The sequence below is a fragment of the Leptinotarsa decemlineata genome, unplaced genomic scaffold, assembly GCF_025532065.1.
Source record: "Leptinotarsa decemlineata unplaced genomic scaffold, Ldec_3_MD MMD2_P_RNA_scaffold_9, whole genome shotgun sequence".
Taxonomy (NCBI): domain Eukaryota; kingdom Metazoa; phylum Arthropoda; class Insecta; order Coleoptera; family Chrysomelidae; genus Leptinotarsa; species Leptinotarsa decemlineata.
The window spans coordinates 10,146,378-10,161,464 of NW_027412536.1; the positions used below are offsets into that span (position 1 = coordinate 10,146,378).

General features: G+C 35.1%; 2 protein-coding genes across 5 annotated transcripts in view; one reads left to right on the plus strand and one right to left on the minus strand.

Moving 5' to 3' along the window:
* Nucleotides 1-11,495, plus strand: part of LOC141480525 (uncharacterized) — a 149,415-nt gene extending 137,920 nt beyond the window's left edge. For all 4 annotated transcript variants that reach the window (XM_074170577.1, XM_074170580.1, XM_074170579.1 and 1 more), the window contains one exon: nt 5,597-11,495. In XM_074170577.1, the coding sequence (XP_074026678.1) occupies nt 6,520-7,500 (981 nt within the window). In that variant the 5' untranslated portion in view covers nt 5,597-6,519 and the 3' untranslated portion in view covers nt 7,501-11,495. The remainder of the gene's footprint in view (nt 1-5,596) is intronic.
* Nucleotides 477-13,121, minus strand: Srrm1 (Serine-arginine repetitive matrix 1). Its single transcript, XM_023164582.2, has 8 exons — nt 12,838-13,121; nt 12,599-12,688; nt 12,418-12,540; nt 12,198-12,368; nt 4,639-5,327; nt 3,140-3,583; nt 2,058-2,264; nt 477-1,952 (listed from the first exon to the last, which is right to left on the minus strand). The coding sequence occupies exons 1-8, from the start codon at nt 12,850-12,852 to the stop codon at nt 608-610; spliced, it is 3,084 nt and encodes a 1,027-aa protein (XP_023020350.2). The 5' UTR covers nt 12,853-13,121; the 3' UTR covers nt 477-607.
* Nucleotides 13,122-15,087: the final 1,966 nt, after the last annotated feature.

Here is a 15,087-nt window from a genome sequence, read left to right on the forward strand (position 1 = left end):
GCCAAAAGAGATAGTGAAGCATTCTTATAGTGAATCACACCAGTAATCATATTTGATTTGAAAAAATGACTGCTGTGCTTGCTCTCAGAGGAGAGTACTTTCTTATGCAATTCTGACGATGGTCTATATTTCAATAACTATGCCTAGATTTTACCACCCCGTAATATCCATGTCATGTATCGCCATTTTTCAATAACTTCAAAACTCATTTAAATCATGAAATATAAGAATTCTGCAACGACTATTTGTGCATGTTAACATCCCAAACTTTCATTGACTGCCTCATTATAGAAATGAATGAAACCTTTAGAACTCTAGTCTAATATATCTGAGTATAAATCAACCATCCCAAACACTTAATAGATCTGAAACTGATACCAGTTATTTTAATTTACCTGAAAAACATAGATCAAGTACTTCATGAGAAACTATAAAATGTCAAAGTTTAAAATACAGCTGTAAAATAAATAAAAATACAATTTTATATTTTTTTATTAGATACAGACGTTCGTCAACATCAAATTCATCAACTCCACAAATAATAATTCATTCTGTTTGGAGTACTCTTATATCATAGGTCCATGAAACAAAAATAAAACCATTTTGCTTACTCCGATTTATCGCTAGAATTCTGCCTTTTCATAGATTTCAGAGCTTTCTCTCGCAGTTTCTTCTCATCCTCGTTAATAACTTCAGCATCGCTATTGTCTGAATCATCGCTATCCTGCTTTCGTTTTTTGTGTTTTTTATGTTTCTTCGAGTGTTTCTTCTTCTTCTTATGCTTCTTGTCTTTTTTCCTTTTCTTAGTATCCCCATCATCATCAGAATCGCTTCCCGACTTTGCCTTTTTTTTGTGTCTCTTTTTTTTTGAAATATCTTCATCGCTATCCGAGGAGCTATTGTCCTTCTTATGTTTTTTTGATTTTTCTCTATCAGTTTCGTCTGAACTATCTTGTTTCTTCTTTTTCTTAGCGGGAACGTCACTGTCACTAGAATCCTTCTTTGACTTTTTTCCTTTTTCTGAACTGACTGACCTGCGCTTCTTCTTAACTCTCTTCTCTTCTTCAGAGTCGGAGCTCTGATGTCTTTTTTTTGTAACCTTCTCCTCACTACTGTCACGTTTCTTCTTTTCCTTTTTCTTTTTCATCTCCAGTTCTCTAGAAGATCGGTCATCATCACTGTCACTAGAACTTGAATCCCGTTTCCTAGGCTTCCTTTTCGTTTTCACTTTCCGTTTCTCTTTCTTTTCCTCTTCACTGTCGGAGTCACTTGAGTTCGAATCAGATTCACTCTTCGGGGGTTTTCTCTGAATTTTCTTTGACTTCACTTCTGGCTTCTCCTTATGTGGCTTCTTCTTTTCTTCCTTGATGCTAGTAGCTTTGGCAGGCTTAGGGGGAAACTCTTCAGCCTTGATGAATGGTGAAGGGGTTCTTGACAAACTCCTGGAATACCTGGGAGGACCATGGGGAGGAATAGGGTAGTTCTCTCGAGGACTGATGCTCCTGGACTTTCTCTTTTCCTTCTCTCTTTCCCTGGTCTTCGCTTCATTGGCAGCAGCTTGGTCAGCTTTCTTCCTCTTCTCCATCTCTTCACGTTCCTTTTTCTCATGACGGTGGAGTTCTTCTTCTATCCTCCTTCGAGCCTCTTCAACCTTCCTTGGTGGTGGTTCAGGATGACGTTCTTCTTTCCTAAACCCTTGACGTATTAACCTAGAATCACCTCTCTGGTCCCGCCTATCATCAGCACGTTTTTGTGGACTGGGACTGGGTCTTCTTGGGGGTCTTGACCTCTCTCGTACTGGCGATCTTCTTCTGATGCTACCTCTCTCTCGGGATCTTCTTCTGGATCTAGAACGTCTATCTCGCTCTCTAGAAATTCTTCTTTCCCTGTCTCTGGGATTCGAAGATGCTCTTCTATACACATTCCGGGTTCGGCTTCTGCTTCTTCTGAATCTAATGATAATGAAATAAATGAATTATAACTTCACTTCAAAAGTAAAAATCAAATCAAATATGATGAACAAAATGTCAAACATATACAGATTTATTATTACTAACCTATTTCTACTTGGGCTCCTGGTTCTTCTTCTAGGGCTACTTCTTCTAGGTCTGCTGTTTCCCCTTCTTCTACTTCGGCTAGTACTTCTTCTTCCATAGCTTCCTCTTGTAGCTGCTGCACCTCCTCTTCTTGGACTAGGACGTCTGGACAGACTTCTTCTTCTTCTCTCACGGCTAGGACTTCTCCTTCCCCGCGAGGGGCTACGTCTGGAAGTAAAAATCTATCTGTAATTTGAATTCAAAATTAATGTCAAAGCTATTAGGTTGACTGGTACTGGGTCACAATTGAAGAACATAAAAAACTATTTTCCATACATATTCTACTCTAATGAATACATAACTTGCTTCCATCAAAAGTAATGTAACAGATAATCAAACCAAGAGAGGATAGATTTTGACATTGACAATTTTGATAATTACCCGATTTGTCAATTTCTACCAATTCAATTTTTTTTATAAAAAAAATACATTTAATAACGAAATAATTTACAAACTCATGTTCGGATATGGAGTAATTCTGAAATGAAATAGTATTTTTTTTAAACAATTAAGAAAACTAGTGTAACAATTAAGAAAACTAGTGTATGAACTAATTATTTCAAATTGATGCTGATGAAAAAATTGAGGAGGAAACTGGTAAGCTTCATTTGCTGTTACCTTGGGGCATTGAAATACATCCACCACCCTCAATTAAGATTTCTCACAAACAAGTTTGAAGTAAACTGTTTAAAGATTGAAAACAATTATTGAAAATCTTCATTTCAAAGTTATTAATATAAATAGTTTTGTGGTCCCAATGAAAAGAATGAAATTTTTACTCACATTTTAGTGTTTTTTCACAAAAAAAACATTAAAAAATTCAAGTTTTTAATTCATCTGTATCAACTTCTTTATTGAAAAGTTATCTTCAAATGGAAAAAAAAAATTACCTTCAAGCAAAAAATTTTTTGATTACCTGAAAACTGAAAAATGCTGTAAAGAACCTTAATAAAATGGCACTTGAAACAAGCACAATTTTTAAGGATTTACCGTGGGCAAAATAACTCACCGCATATCAAAGAACGACTAAAAACAAATCCCACCTTCTTGAAATACTCCGTTTCCTACTAGGTGATCTCCTCCTAGACAGGCTGCGTTTTTTTATCCTAGGACTGTCCTTCCTGCGGGGCGATTTGGATCGTGATCTTTTTCTCTTTCCTTCAGGCTCGCTATCAGAACTATCTTTATTGGATCTGTAGTGTCTCTTCTTCTGTACGCTATCTTCTTTCTTCCTAATCTCAAAGTTCTCCTTGGATCCTGAACTCGACCGAGACCGTCTCTTGTCCTTGACATCTTTGGAAGTGGATCTGGATCGACGAGCCTTGAATGATCTGCTGGATGATCTCGATTTGGACCTTGACTTGCTCCGTGATTTCGAACGAGTCCGACTTCTTGATTGAGACCTCGATCGGGAAAGCTTCTTGTTCTCTGCCAAGGACATCAGCTTCGCTTGCAACTTGGAGACGGGTAGTGTAGGGGCTGAAGTACTATGGAGTTGATTAATAATGTAAAGTTAGGCGATTCTGTTTGACCCGACTTTTAAAAGCAAAGATATTTCTATATATGAAGATTTCAGAAAATAATGAGTTACAGGGAAAGCTGTGTGATAAAAATCAAAACATACTAGCTGACTTGGCAAACGTTTTTTTGACACAATAATTACAAATAATAATAATCCCTCATTGCTATAGTGTGTACAATGTTTCGTTAGTCCACGTTTAGCTAACACAAACAAACTGAATGGTTTGTCCACTCTAGAGCATGCCGAGTAAAATTATCCGTGTGAAAAACAGGTTGTGCTCAAATCCAAGCTTCAACCGGACATTGTTTGGCCTTAGGACTTATTAATAGTCATTGCGAATGCCAATCTAATTGGAAATTGCACACATTTAAAATTAATTGGCACATATGATCTTCCTCATGAAGATGATCCAACGCCCTTCGTGGTATTAGCCAGGGGAGTAGTTGTTTTCTGATAGGCATCGGTACCATTAAACTTACTGTGTAGGTATATCGAGACTGGCTTGAACGTTTTAAGTTCATTTGCTTTAGATTCGTTTATTGCCAGTCTTCAAGCATAGCCCACTAACTAATAAAGTTAAAAATGATTGATGATTGAATTATTAAAATGGCTATAAAAATAGGGGTTGGTGATAGAAGGGAAAAAAATGTGATTTGCTTTCAGAAACTATCTAAATTCCATATTTGTGAGACATCAATTAAAATTTTTCACAATTTATGATGAAATAGGAAATAAAAATTTTTCTTTTTTCCTTTAATAACAAACATACAACTAGGAAAACATATTTTCAGTAGTACTATCAGTAAGAGGACAATTGAGCTGAAGGCAACATTATTGAGTACAATTCATCACTATTAATTGAGAATATTTAGTTAAAAGCATTTTGCATTTTATATTTCATTTCAACAACAAATCCTGCTCTGAAATCTCTTTCCATGAATTCACAATTATGAAAATAATTTTTTATCATGAGGATTCATTCAAAAAGTGAAAAATAAAAATATTTCAAATAAGACTTACTTTGTAAGTTTGGACTGTCCCTCAACAGGTATTGAATCTTCCCTACCATTTGTTCTTTCACTTGGGCTGGCTTCACCATTATTTCTTATTTCTGGATCTTTATCCAACGACCTTGACCTACTTCTAGAAACTCCATCTCTACTTCTTGATTTTCTATCTCTACTCTTTGATTTCCTCTCTCTACTCCTGGATGTTCTCTCCCTGCTCCTCGACTTCCTGTCTCTACCTACCTTCCTGTCTCTACTCTTTGACTGACTATCCCTGCTTCTAGAATTTCTGGACCGGCTCCTTGATTTCCTATCGCGACTTCTAGACTTTCGCTCGACACTCCTTGACCTAGACCTCGATTTATGGTCACGGCTCTTAGATTTCCTGTCCCTGCTCCTTGATTTCCTGTCTCTACTTCTGGACTTCCTATCCCTGCTTTTAGATTTCCGATTCCTGCTTCTTGACTTCCTGTCCCTGCTCCTAGACTTGGCATCTCTGCTTCTTGATGTCTTCCTATCCCTGCTTTTTGATTTCTTATCCTTGTTTCTACCAGACCTATCTCTGGAACTTTTGCGAGGTCTTGACCTGGATCTTGAACGGCGAGATCTTGATCTATCCCTGTCACGATATTTTCTTTCCTTCTCAGATTTCTCTCTTTCTCGTTCCTTCTCGCGAATCTCCCTTTCCTTGTCTTCTTTTTCCTATATTAATAATTTACATCTTTAATTCCGTATATTAATGTCTATTGATGAATATTAAAAATTCATCAGAATTTTCTACCACAAAGTGAGACATAGGACATTTTAGATATACAAAAATTTATAGTTTGACCTTTATTGACTGGTAGAGTGATGAACTTACAATATTCTATTTCATTACTTCTTGAAATGTTTGAAAAAAAATAGTACATAACATTACATTATATTGAAGTCAAATTGACAGTAATTTAGTACTGCTCTTCATCTTGCAGTTATTTCAGAAAACAAAATTACCAGACAGTAAACCTGTAGCACTGAATCGCCTCAAATGTATGGAGAGGAAAATGGATAAAAATAAGGAATTTGCAGCTGACTACTGTAGAAAAATTGAAGAATATACTCAAAAAGGCTATATTCGAAAGCTGAGCGTTACTGAAGCTAAAAGAGAGGGCCAAAAAACTTGGTATTTACCACATTTTGGAGTGGTAAACCCCAACAAACTAGGCAAGCTGAGATTGGTATTTGATGCCGCAGCAAAGTCGAGTGGAACTAGCCTCAATGATCATCTTCTTCAAGGTCCAGACTTGTTAATAAACTTAACAGCAATTATTTGGAAATTCTGTCAGAAGTCGATTGCCTTTTGTTCAGATATAAAGCAGATGTTCCATCAAGTAAGAATCCGAGATGACGATTGCTCAGCTCAACGCTTTTTCTGGTGAGGTATGGATCGATCAAAATATCCTGATGTTTACAAAATGAAGGCCATGACATTCGGAGCGACATCTTCTTCCTGTATGGCTCAGTTTGTGAAGAATAAAAATGCTGAAGAACATTATCACATACTTCCCAAGGCAGCTAAAGCAATCATTGAAAAACATTATGTTGACGATTAATTAGATAGTGAAGAAGAATCCGTCAAACTCATTTTGGATGTAATAGAAATCCATGGAAAAGCAGGATTCAGCATTTGCAACTGGATCAGCAATTCTCAAAATGTTATTGACAAAATTCCCGAACATTTAAGATCCAGAACTCAGAAAAATTTGAATTCATTTCTTCCACAACCTGCAGAAAGAGTACTAGGACTTTGGTGGAATCCTGAATCAGACAGTATTATATTTTCACTGAATAAAGGAAATATAGATTCTAAAATTCTAGAAAAAACCAAGGTACCAACGAAGTTCTAAAATTGGTTATGTCCGTTTTTGATCCACTAGGCTTCCTATCACCACTAGTTGTAAAATTCAAAATCTTTCTGCAAGAACTCTGGAAAAAGGGAATCAGTTGGGGTGATGAGATATCTGAAAATATGAATACCAAATGGATACAGTTATTGGAGAATCTCAACAGCATCAAGGAAGCATGCGTGCCCAGATGTTATGGTTGTCATTTATTTGCCAGTGATGAAGTAGAACTACATGGTTTTTGTGACAGTAGTGAGAAAGCATTTTTAACTGTCGTTTATCTACGATTTATTCACGAAAATATAATCTATACATCATTTGTAAGTGCAAAAACTCGAGTAGCACCTATAAAACAAATAACAATACCCAGACTAGAGCTACAGGCTGCTGTAATGTTAAGTAGATTGATAAATTCTGTGAAAAAAAGTTTAAAAATCAACATATCAAAAATTTACTTATGGACGGATTCCAGAATTGTACTACAATGGATTCGATCTCAGACAAAAAGATATAAAACTTTCGTAGCAGTAAAGGTCGGAGAAATAACTAAGATAACAGATGTATCTAACTGGCACTGGGTTTCTGGAGAAGATAACGTGGCAGATGAAAGTACAAGAGAACTTTTCCATACAAATGAAAGTCGAAGGCTTATTGGACAAAAATTTTTGACATTTCCTAAGAATCATTGGCCGAAAGAAACTGATGAACCCCTAGAAGAAATGGAATTGGAAATGAAAAGAGAAACTATACTGACAACAACAATTACACACAGTTATTTGCCCAGCCTAGACAGATTTTCCAAATACCGACGACTAATTAGAGCCACTGCATGGATGCTTCGATTCATCAACAACTGCAGAAAAAGGAAAGTAAGCACAAATTTGGAGTGTTCAAGAAGTGGAAAAAGCCGAAGAAATGTATATAAAATATGTACAGAACAAATGTTTCCATCAAGAAATTGCAGATTTACAAAACAAAAGGACTATCAGTAAATCAAGCCGTATATATACCCTGACGCCATTACTTGATGATAAAAAAATACTAAGGATAGGAGGACGACTTGAGCAAGCCAAAGATCTCACCTATTTCCAGAAACATCCAGCAATACTTGATCAAAAACATCGTTTCACGAAATTGCTAGTTGAGCACTATCATATTAACTTTAACCACCAAGGACAAGAACTCATTATGAATGAACTCCGTCAGAAATTTTGTATTTTGAAAATGAGAAGTGCAGTTCGCTAATGCAAAACCGAATGTTTCTTCTGCAGGAAAATGAGAGTCCAACCTCAAGTACCTGAAATGGGGCAGTTACCTGAAAGCAGACTACAAAGTTTCACAAGACCCTTCACTATTACAGGCATGGACTATTTTGGTCCAATGGTAGTAACTGTTGGAAGGAGAACTGAAAAACGATATATCGTGCTTTTCACCTGCATGAGTATTCGAGCAGTCCACTTGGAAATTGCACATTCGCTCGATACTGATAGTGCCATCCTGGCCATCAAAAGATTCATTAGTCGACGGGGATATCCAAAAGAAATACATTCCGACAATGGCACCAATCTACGTTCTGCAGATCGAGAATTGATAGAAGCAATAAAAAACTTTGACTCAACAAAAATTTCGGAATTTTTATGCTTTAAATCTATAACGTGGAAATTTATACCGCCATCTTCACCTCACATGGGCGGAAGTTGGGAAAGACTTGTAAGATCGGTTAAAAATGTGCTGAAAGTTACATTAAAAAAGAGACATCCCAAAGAAGAGGTACTTCAAACACTTATTGCTGAAGCTGAGAACATGGTGAACAGCAGACCACTGACTTACGTTTCGAACGATGCCCTGGATCCTGAGAGCCTAACCCCCAATCATTTCCTACTTTAATGTTCTGATGGATCTGCACCACCTACAGAAGAATTTGAGATAAGCGACGCAAACTGCAGAAAACATTGGAGAGTCACCCAAGCGCTAGCAGATATGTTTTGGAGGCGATGGCAAAAAGAATATTTGGTCAACTTGAACAAAAATACGAAATGGTACTCTAAGAAAGAAAATATTTCCCTGGATGACATTGTAGTTGTTGTGGACGACACACTTCTCAGAAATATGTGGCCCATCGGAAAAATACAGAAGGTTTATGAAGGGAAGGATGGAAAAATTCGAGTTGTCGAAGTGAAAACCCAAACAGGAATCTATAAACGACCTGTTGCCAAAATATGCAAATTAATTGGAAAAAACGATACAAATGTTTGAAGAACGAATTCAATGCTGTAGTGATTTCATCACGAGGGGGAGAATGTTGCTGTTAGAATCACCATGTATTGTAAATGAGTTAATCAGTATTTATCACTTGTTTTTGTTTACAAAAAAAAAAGAAAAATTTGTTATGACATTGACTTGTTAATATAATTTTGAAATTGAAGATTAAAAATAGTTAAAGTTTGATTCCTGGTTTATTTGACTTTAAATCAGACGAAATCACAGTGGGACTGACTAGTACGAACAGTGGCTATATTGATTGTCTGGAAATAGTCAAGCTTTGTTCTCTTTCTGTGAGGCCTAGAAGGAACAGAAATAGTGATATTTGCAAAATTCCTTATTGTAGAACCAATTTTGGTCAAAATGAAACAATTTGTAGAATTATGAAGTCAGCAAGTTCATTGGAATTGTTTGATTTACCTTCGATATCTATCAAACGATCTGTTAAAATGTATGATGTAGTTATCAATTCTGTAAAATCTGTACATTTATGGAACTAATTGTAAATTGGCTTGTCCCTCGATATAAATGAATATATCGTAATCTTCAACCTTTCAAAGTCATCATCATTTACTGAATTAGAATTTCTGATTGAGGTCACGATTCTTTACCTTTGCAAAATAGAAGGACACTACAAAGTTTTCAATATTTTACATTAAAGCATTCAACAATTTAGTTTCGAAAATACCTATATATTAACATAATTTTTGTACATATCTGAATCTCATGACATTTTAATACTCTTGATTGGATCAGCAAATGTCAGTCTTGTTAATATGAACATAAAAAAATTTGAAAGGCATGCCCTTCAAAACTATCCATCCCTTCACAATTTCAGTACAGAAGTAAAAAGTTCCTCTCTTCTCAACTAACGAAATTTAAATAATACTTTTGAGTACTTTTTGATCAGACAACCAATAGTGTGACATAACTCGCCGACGAGAAAATGCTATTATTTTTTTCAGATAGAAAGAGTAGTGTTATAATACCTCGTTTGAATGGTATTTCAATTCTGGTCCACTGGTATATTTTTAGGAATCTGCAAACGAATGATATACAGTAGAATCTCATTAATCTGGCAGTTCCATAGACTGATATGTGCAATAATCCTGCACCCTCCGTCCGCGCCTGCTTAGTCTCTATTAGTCTATGCGCCGCGTCGTTGTCTAGCAGTTTAACCTCAAATCTTATGATGACGTGCACGTACGTACATTTACCTGTTGTTTTGAAGTGTGTGTTGAATATGTCAAGTAAACTTTATGAAATTGTTTAATTCATTCATTATTTTTTCTCTATAATTCAGTAACCTGAACATTCCAATAATCCTCCACCCTATGATTTTTAATAGTGCCGTATTAGTGGGATTCTACTGTATATGATCATTTCAACAAAAATTTTATGCAATACTCACTAGAATTTATTTCAATAAATAGTTGAAATGTTCACTATCGACTTCCTGACAATAATGAAGTGTGTTAAAAAATGTATTTTATAATTTTCGTAAGTTAAGGTGGATTCATGCAAGCCAAGCTACTTTCAGTTCGATCCTGAACTTAGTCGATGACTAGTTTTGTATATTGTCTGGTAGCTGATTGAAATAACTGATTCCTATCATTTTAGTTTTGTTGATTTTGTGGCAAGGATATATTACATTTTTTTCCTAGAGTGGTTCATTCTGTGTTTTGAGAGATTACTTCATGTGTAATTGCATCTGGAGTGGATTGACCTTTTCTGACACCTTATTACAGATTGAAAAAAGATTAAATTTCTCTTTACAATCGATTATTTGTTGTGCTAGGACTCAAATATTTTTGAAAACAAATAAACGTCCCCTTGAGTAAGCTACTATTTATTATCACAGTTAGTGGAACGACAATATTATGTGAGATACACTTGATCAGATAGAAACTTATTTCATAAACATCCAGAATTTTTTAAAATTCAATATTGAATGTAATTGTATGTTTCATATTCATTCACAGACTGAAGTAATAGTGAATGTGATCCTTAATTGGCATATCTGTGATTTCCTAATGATGCACATGAACCAGAATCAATCTTACTAACTATATCGCAGGAATAATTAATGAAATAATAGTTGAATAAATGTATCTCTGCTAATTTCACAATCAACTATTTTCCAAACTGTTGCTAGAGTGATTTATTGGATTCCTAATATTGTTTTCTTTACTTTCCTTAAGAATCTGTTCAATTTTTTTTGCTTCAAATTTCTGTAGAGTCCAAGGGATAGGTTTTTCGAGTCTACTTCGAGACTTCATTATTGAAAACAATTTGTGACGATTTTGAAAAACTCTTCAGGTTTATGAAAATTGTTTAGTTATTATCATGGATATTATATAGCAAATCATGACTTGTTACTTCTTCTTTCGAAAGAACCTTACCTAATTTTTGCAAAAATATGGAATTGGTCATAAAATAATATTTCCCCTTCCTGCATATTCTGATTCAAAATAGGCTAGTTCCTGATAATGATTCAACATACTGTTGGACTGCTCATTCATGAAATAACTAAGAGTGATTCAACTCAAGCCTGGTCATTTATTTGGGGAATAAATAGGATGGTACAGGCAAACCACGTGAATTTTCAACCAGTGTTGTTTGAGCATGGGGCACCTCCTCAATATGACAGACTAGTTCAAGGGGAGCTAAAGTAACACTACCTTAGAAACATTCCATAATGTGAGAAAACTTCATCAATGTCTTGATAGTTCGTACTGGAACCTCTGGCATAAAATGAATCTATTCTTGGCTTTCAAAACTACATGTACACTTCAACAAGTGTTGGGCAGTCCGAAAGACAAGACTGTGGAAAAAGATATGTCTGATATTTAAAAAATAAGCTGTAAGGATTGTGATAAGAAATATGTTGATCAAACCAAACGGAGTCTATTAGCTCGGTACAAGGAATTTCTTTCACATGTTTGGTTTCATAGACCAGAGAAATTTAGTGTTGCTCAACATGCCATAGAGAATGACCATAGAATAAGTGAGAAATATTTGAAATTGTTCAGACAGTTACATGACGAGATACATGTTGTTCCAAATATTTCCTAGATTCACATATAGTCCTTTAACATCTCAATGATTGCAATAATTTGAAAGGTACACCAGTCATACAAGAAACCTAATATATGTCTCTCTAAAAGCAGAAAAAAAATAAAAAGACATAGAACATGCATTCGAATTTTTTCAATCAAAAGCTTGACTATCATACGGGCAAACTTCCAACATATCCAATGTACCATATGAAGAGGTATTTAAATAATTCAACCTGATTATTAATTTACTAATAATTCTTTTAGAAAACGAGTCTTGATTGAAATATATGGATAAGAAGAGTAAACAGATTCAACTTTTTAGTTACTGAATGGAAACTACTGACACCTGATAAATTAACATTTATTACCTTCTTTTTAGCCAATTCTTCTCTCTTCAAATCCATAAGTGACTCTGGGATGCCTGTTGGGCTTTCTTGGGCTGATATTAAAAGTGCCCAAAGCTCAGCCATAAATTCCATTGCATTTTTACTTTGTAAGAAACCGGTCAGGTTTATCTGCATCTTCTTCGGATCTGGAAACTGTATTTTATTTGTACAAAAAAGTTTCTAACTGAAGAAATATGCTAACCTCTACATCCAATTGGTTATAAACAAAATTGACAACTACATCATCGTCAATCTTGAGAATTTCGGTGAGCTTGTCCTGAATCCAGGGTTTGATGACCTCTATTTTGATTTTGGACATGTCAACCTACAAAACACTTTGGTTGAATGTATGTATTTATTAACATATCTTTTCAATTTCTCACCCGTGTGCTCAGGCAAGGGTTGAACTTCATTTGCTTGAGAAGCTTCTTTTCCTTGTCGCTGAATCTGTTGTCCTGATGAGTATCGGTTCCCTTCGTGAAAAAATCCATTCATTTAAGGCATAAAGTGTGATATTTGAAAATTCAAGACGTCTCTTATGGAAATGTTGAAAATCTATTTTTACTTTTTCATTTCAATCACGATCAGTCATTACTATAAACTATTGCCGCTGAACACTTACCGTATACATGATCATCCAAATAACTTTCTCAGTCTAAACAGGAATTAGTGGAAAAATTGCGTCCGGTAATTCATCAATAGTTTGGAATCATTGAACCTAACTGCCACTCATTTTCACCAGAAAAATTATGAAACATATATTATTTATTTATGGAGTTGCAATACTCTATTTGCAGTCACAATTTCAAAAAAATTCATACGCACAAAGTTTGCAAGATGAAGGTAATTCAAAAACAGAGTACAAAATGGCGAATGGTTACAAACGAAAGCGTCATCGAAATTTTAGCGTTGTCCAGTGTTGCCGGAAGAAAAATATTTTAGTACTATTTTACCTCTTCTTCTTTTCCATTCGTTGGCCTAAGCAACCATGGCTATCCGGCCAGTTGGTCACGACAGCTATTTGTAAATCCAAGTGTGGTTGTCACATTTAAGTTATATTTAGAAAAACCCATCCACACTTGAAACATGTAGAGCGCTAAAATTACATAATCTTGTTTAATTTGAGAGGGTTATATTTTTTGGAAGTGGGAGTGACTAATTTTTTGGAAAGAAAGTTTTTGGCTTACTACTACACCTTCTTGATACTGAAAAATGTGGGAATCTTCCAAAGAAAGGAAGGAAGTAATCAATTTCAAAATGAATAACTTTATACATAGATGTCTAGAGCATGCAAAGAAGTAACTTTCAAACAGAAACTGGAAGAAAAAGCTTTCCTGAAACAGCTACTTTCATATAAACATTGAGTTACACGAAAAGAAATTATTTTGAAATAAATTCTCTTATATGAACACTGAATTATACAGAAAACACTTAAAACAATTTTCTCTACTTAGTTTGTATCAGAAATATTCGTTATGGAATTGATATCAGATATCATTCACATTCTTATCATTAGGGCGTAAATGTCGTTCCTTGCACTACAAAAGCATCTCACTAGTAGAGCACATATACTATTAGTGGGACTAGCCCAATTATCGTCACTCTCTATGTTGATAGTAAAAAACACACTTAAACAACCTGAAGTGGGAGAGGGAGAGGACGGACTGTAATATAGCAGGCCACATTGAGTGTTCATCGTTTGAAAATAATTATGATGCAATGTCAAAATTGTTTCTTGGTTATGAGGAAATGCGAAGAAGATGTGCCACTGGTCCTGTGATCCACTACACTTACACGTGTTATGTTTTATTTGAATTTTATTAAGATGTGCCATCGTTAAACAATAGGTTTGTTCTAGCAGCGATTTCAAACGATACGGAATCGTACGAAGCATGCGCATACGAATATAGGCGTTCTAGCAAAGCAAATCCAGGATTCGAAGTCGCATGTTCTAGCGAAGACGAAATCCAGTTTGCAAACCGTATGAGAACTGTGGAAGTAGTCCAGAGGAATTCGTAAGGATTTTCAGTTTGTGACATGCGCAAATATTCGGAGTGATCGAGTGATCCGATATCACGTTTGTTATGATTTTGGAATATGGATTTGTTGGTTATGTTATGTACTAAAGAAATGAGACACCAAAATAAAAATATTTAGTGGCCTGATAATTGGTTTAAAAATCTTGTTTTTTATAGAACGGCAATCCTCAAAACTGTCAATTTTGGTAAATTTTCGTTATGTGGACACCCGGCGATTTTGAAAAAATTTTTGACTGTACTTACGTATTTTGATGCGTTGATTACGAATCCGAAAGAAAGAAGCGGCGCTCTCCCTTATTTTAAAAGTTACGGCCCTCCAAAGTTCAGAAAAGGGCAACTTTTCAGCCTTCTTTTTCACTAAATAAACTATTTAAAAACAAAAGCATTTATTCACTAGGTCACCTTTACACCTTATTCCTCCTTCTTTAACACTTTTCACTTCAATAATCAACATTTTTCTTATAAAAAACTTAATTTAAAAACGAATGCTTCTCCTGGTGACATTATTCTATTTTTAGGTTAGTTACTAGTGACATTTCAGAAAAAAGCGGTTGGTATTTGCCGTCGCCTACTATTTCAAATTCGTAATACACCACCAAAAACCAATTTACGATCTAAAGAATGAAGGTAAAAGACATTTGAATTACTTCAGGAATATGGACTGCATCAGTCGTACCAACCATATCATCAACCTTAAAAACGTAAAATACAGTGATATGTAACCAAAAAGCAGCTCCGTACATTTTTTAACATTTTTATAAGAAAAATGTTGATTATTGAAGTGAAAAGTGTTAAAGAAGGAGGAATAAGGTGTAAAGGTGACCTAGTGAATA

Excerpts from the sequence above, each read along its gene's own strand:
- Srrm1 (XM_023164582.2), bottom strand. Across the intron at positions 12,369-12,417 it reads ATAACCAATTGGATGTAGAG|TTTCCAGATCCGAAGAAGAT; the intron begins GTTAGCATATTT and ends AATAAAATACAG. Across the intron at positions 2,265-3,139 it reads AAACGGAGTATTTCAAGAAG|ACGTAGCCCCTCGCGGGGAA; the intron begins GTGGGATTTGTT and ends TTTTACTTCCAG.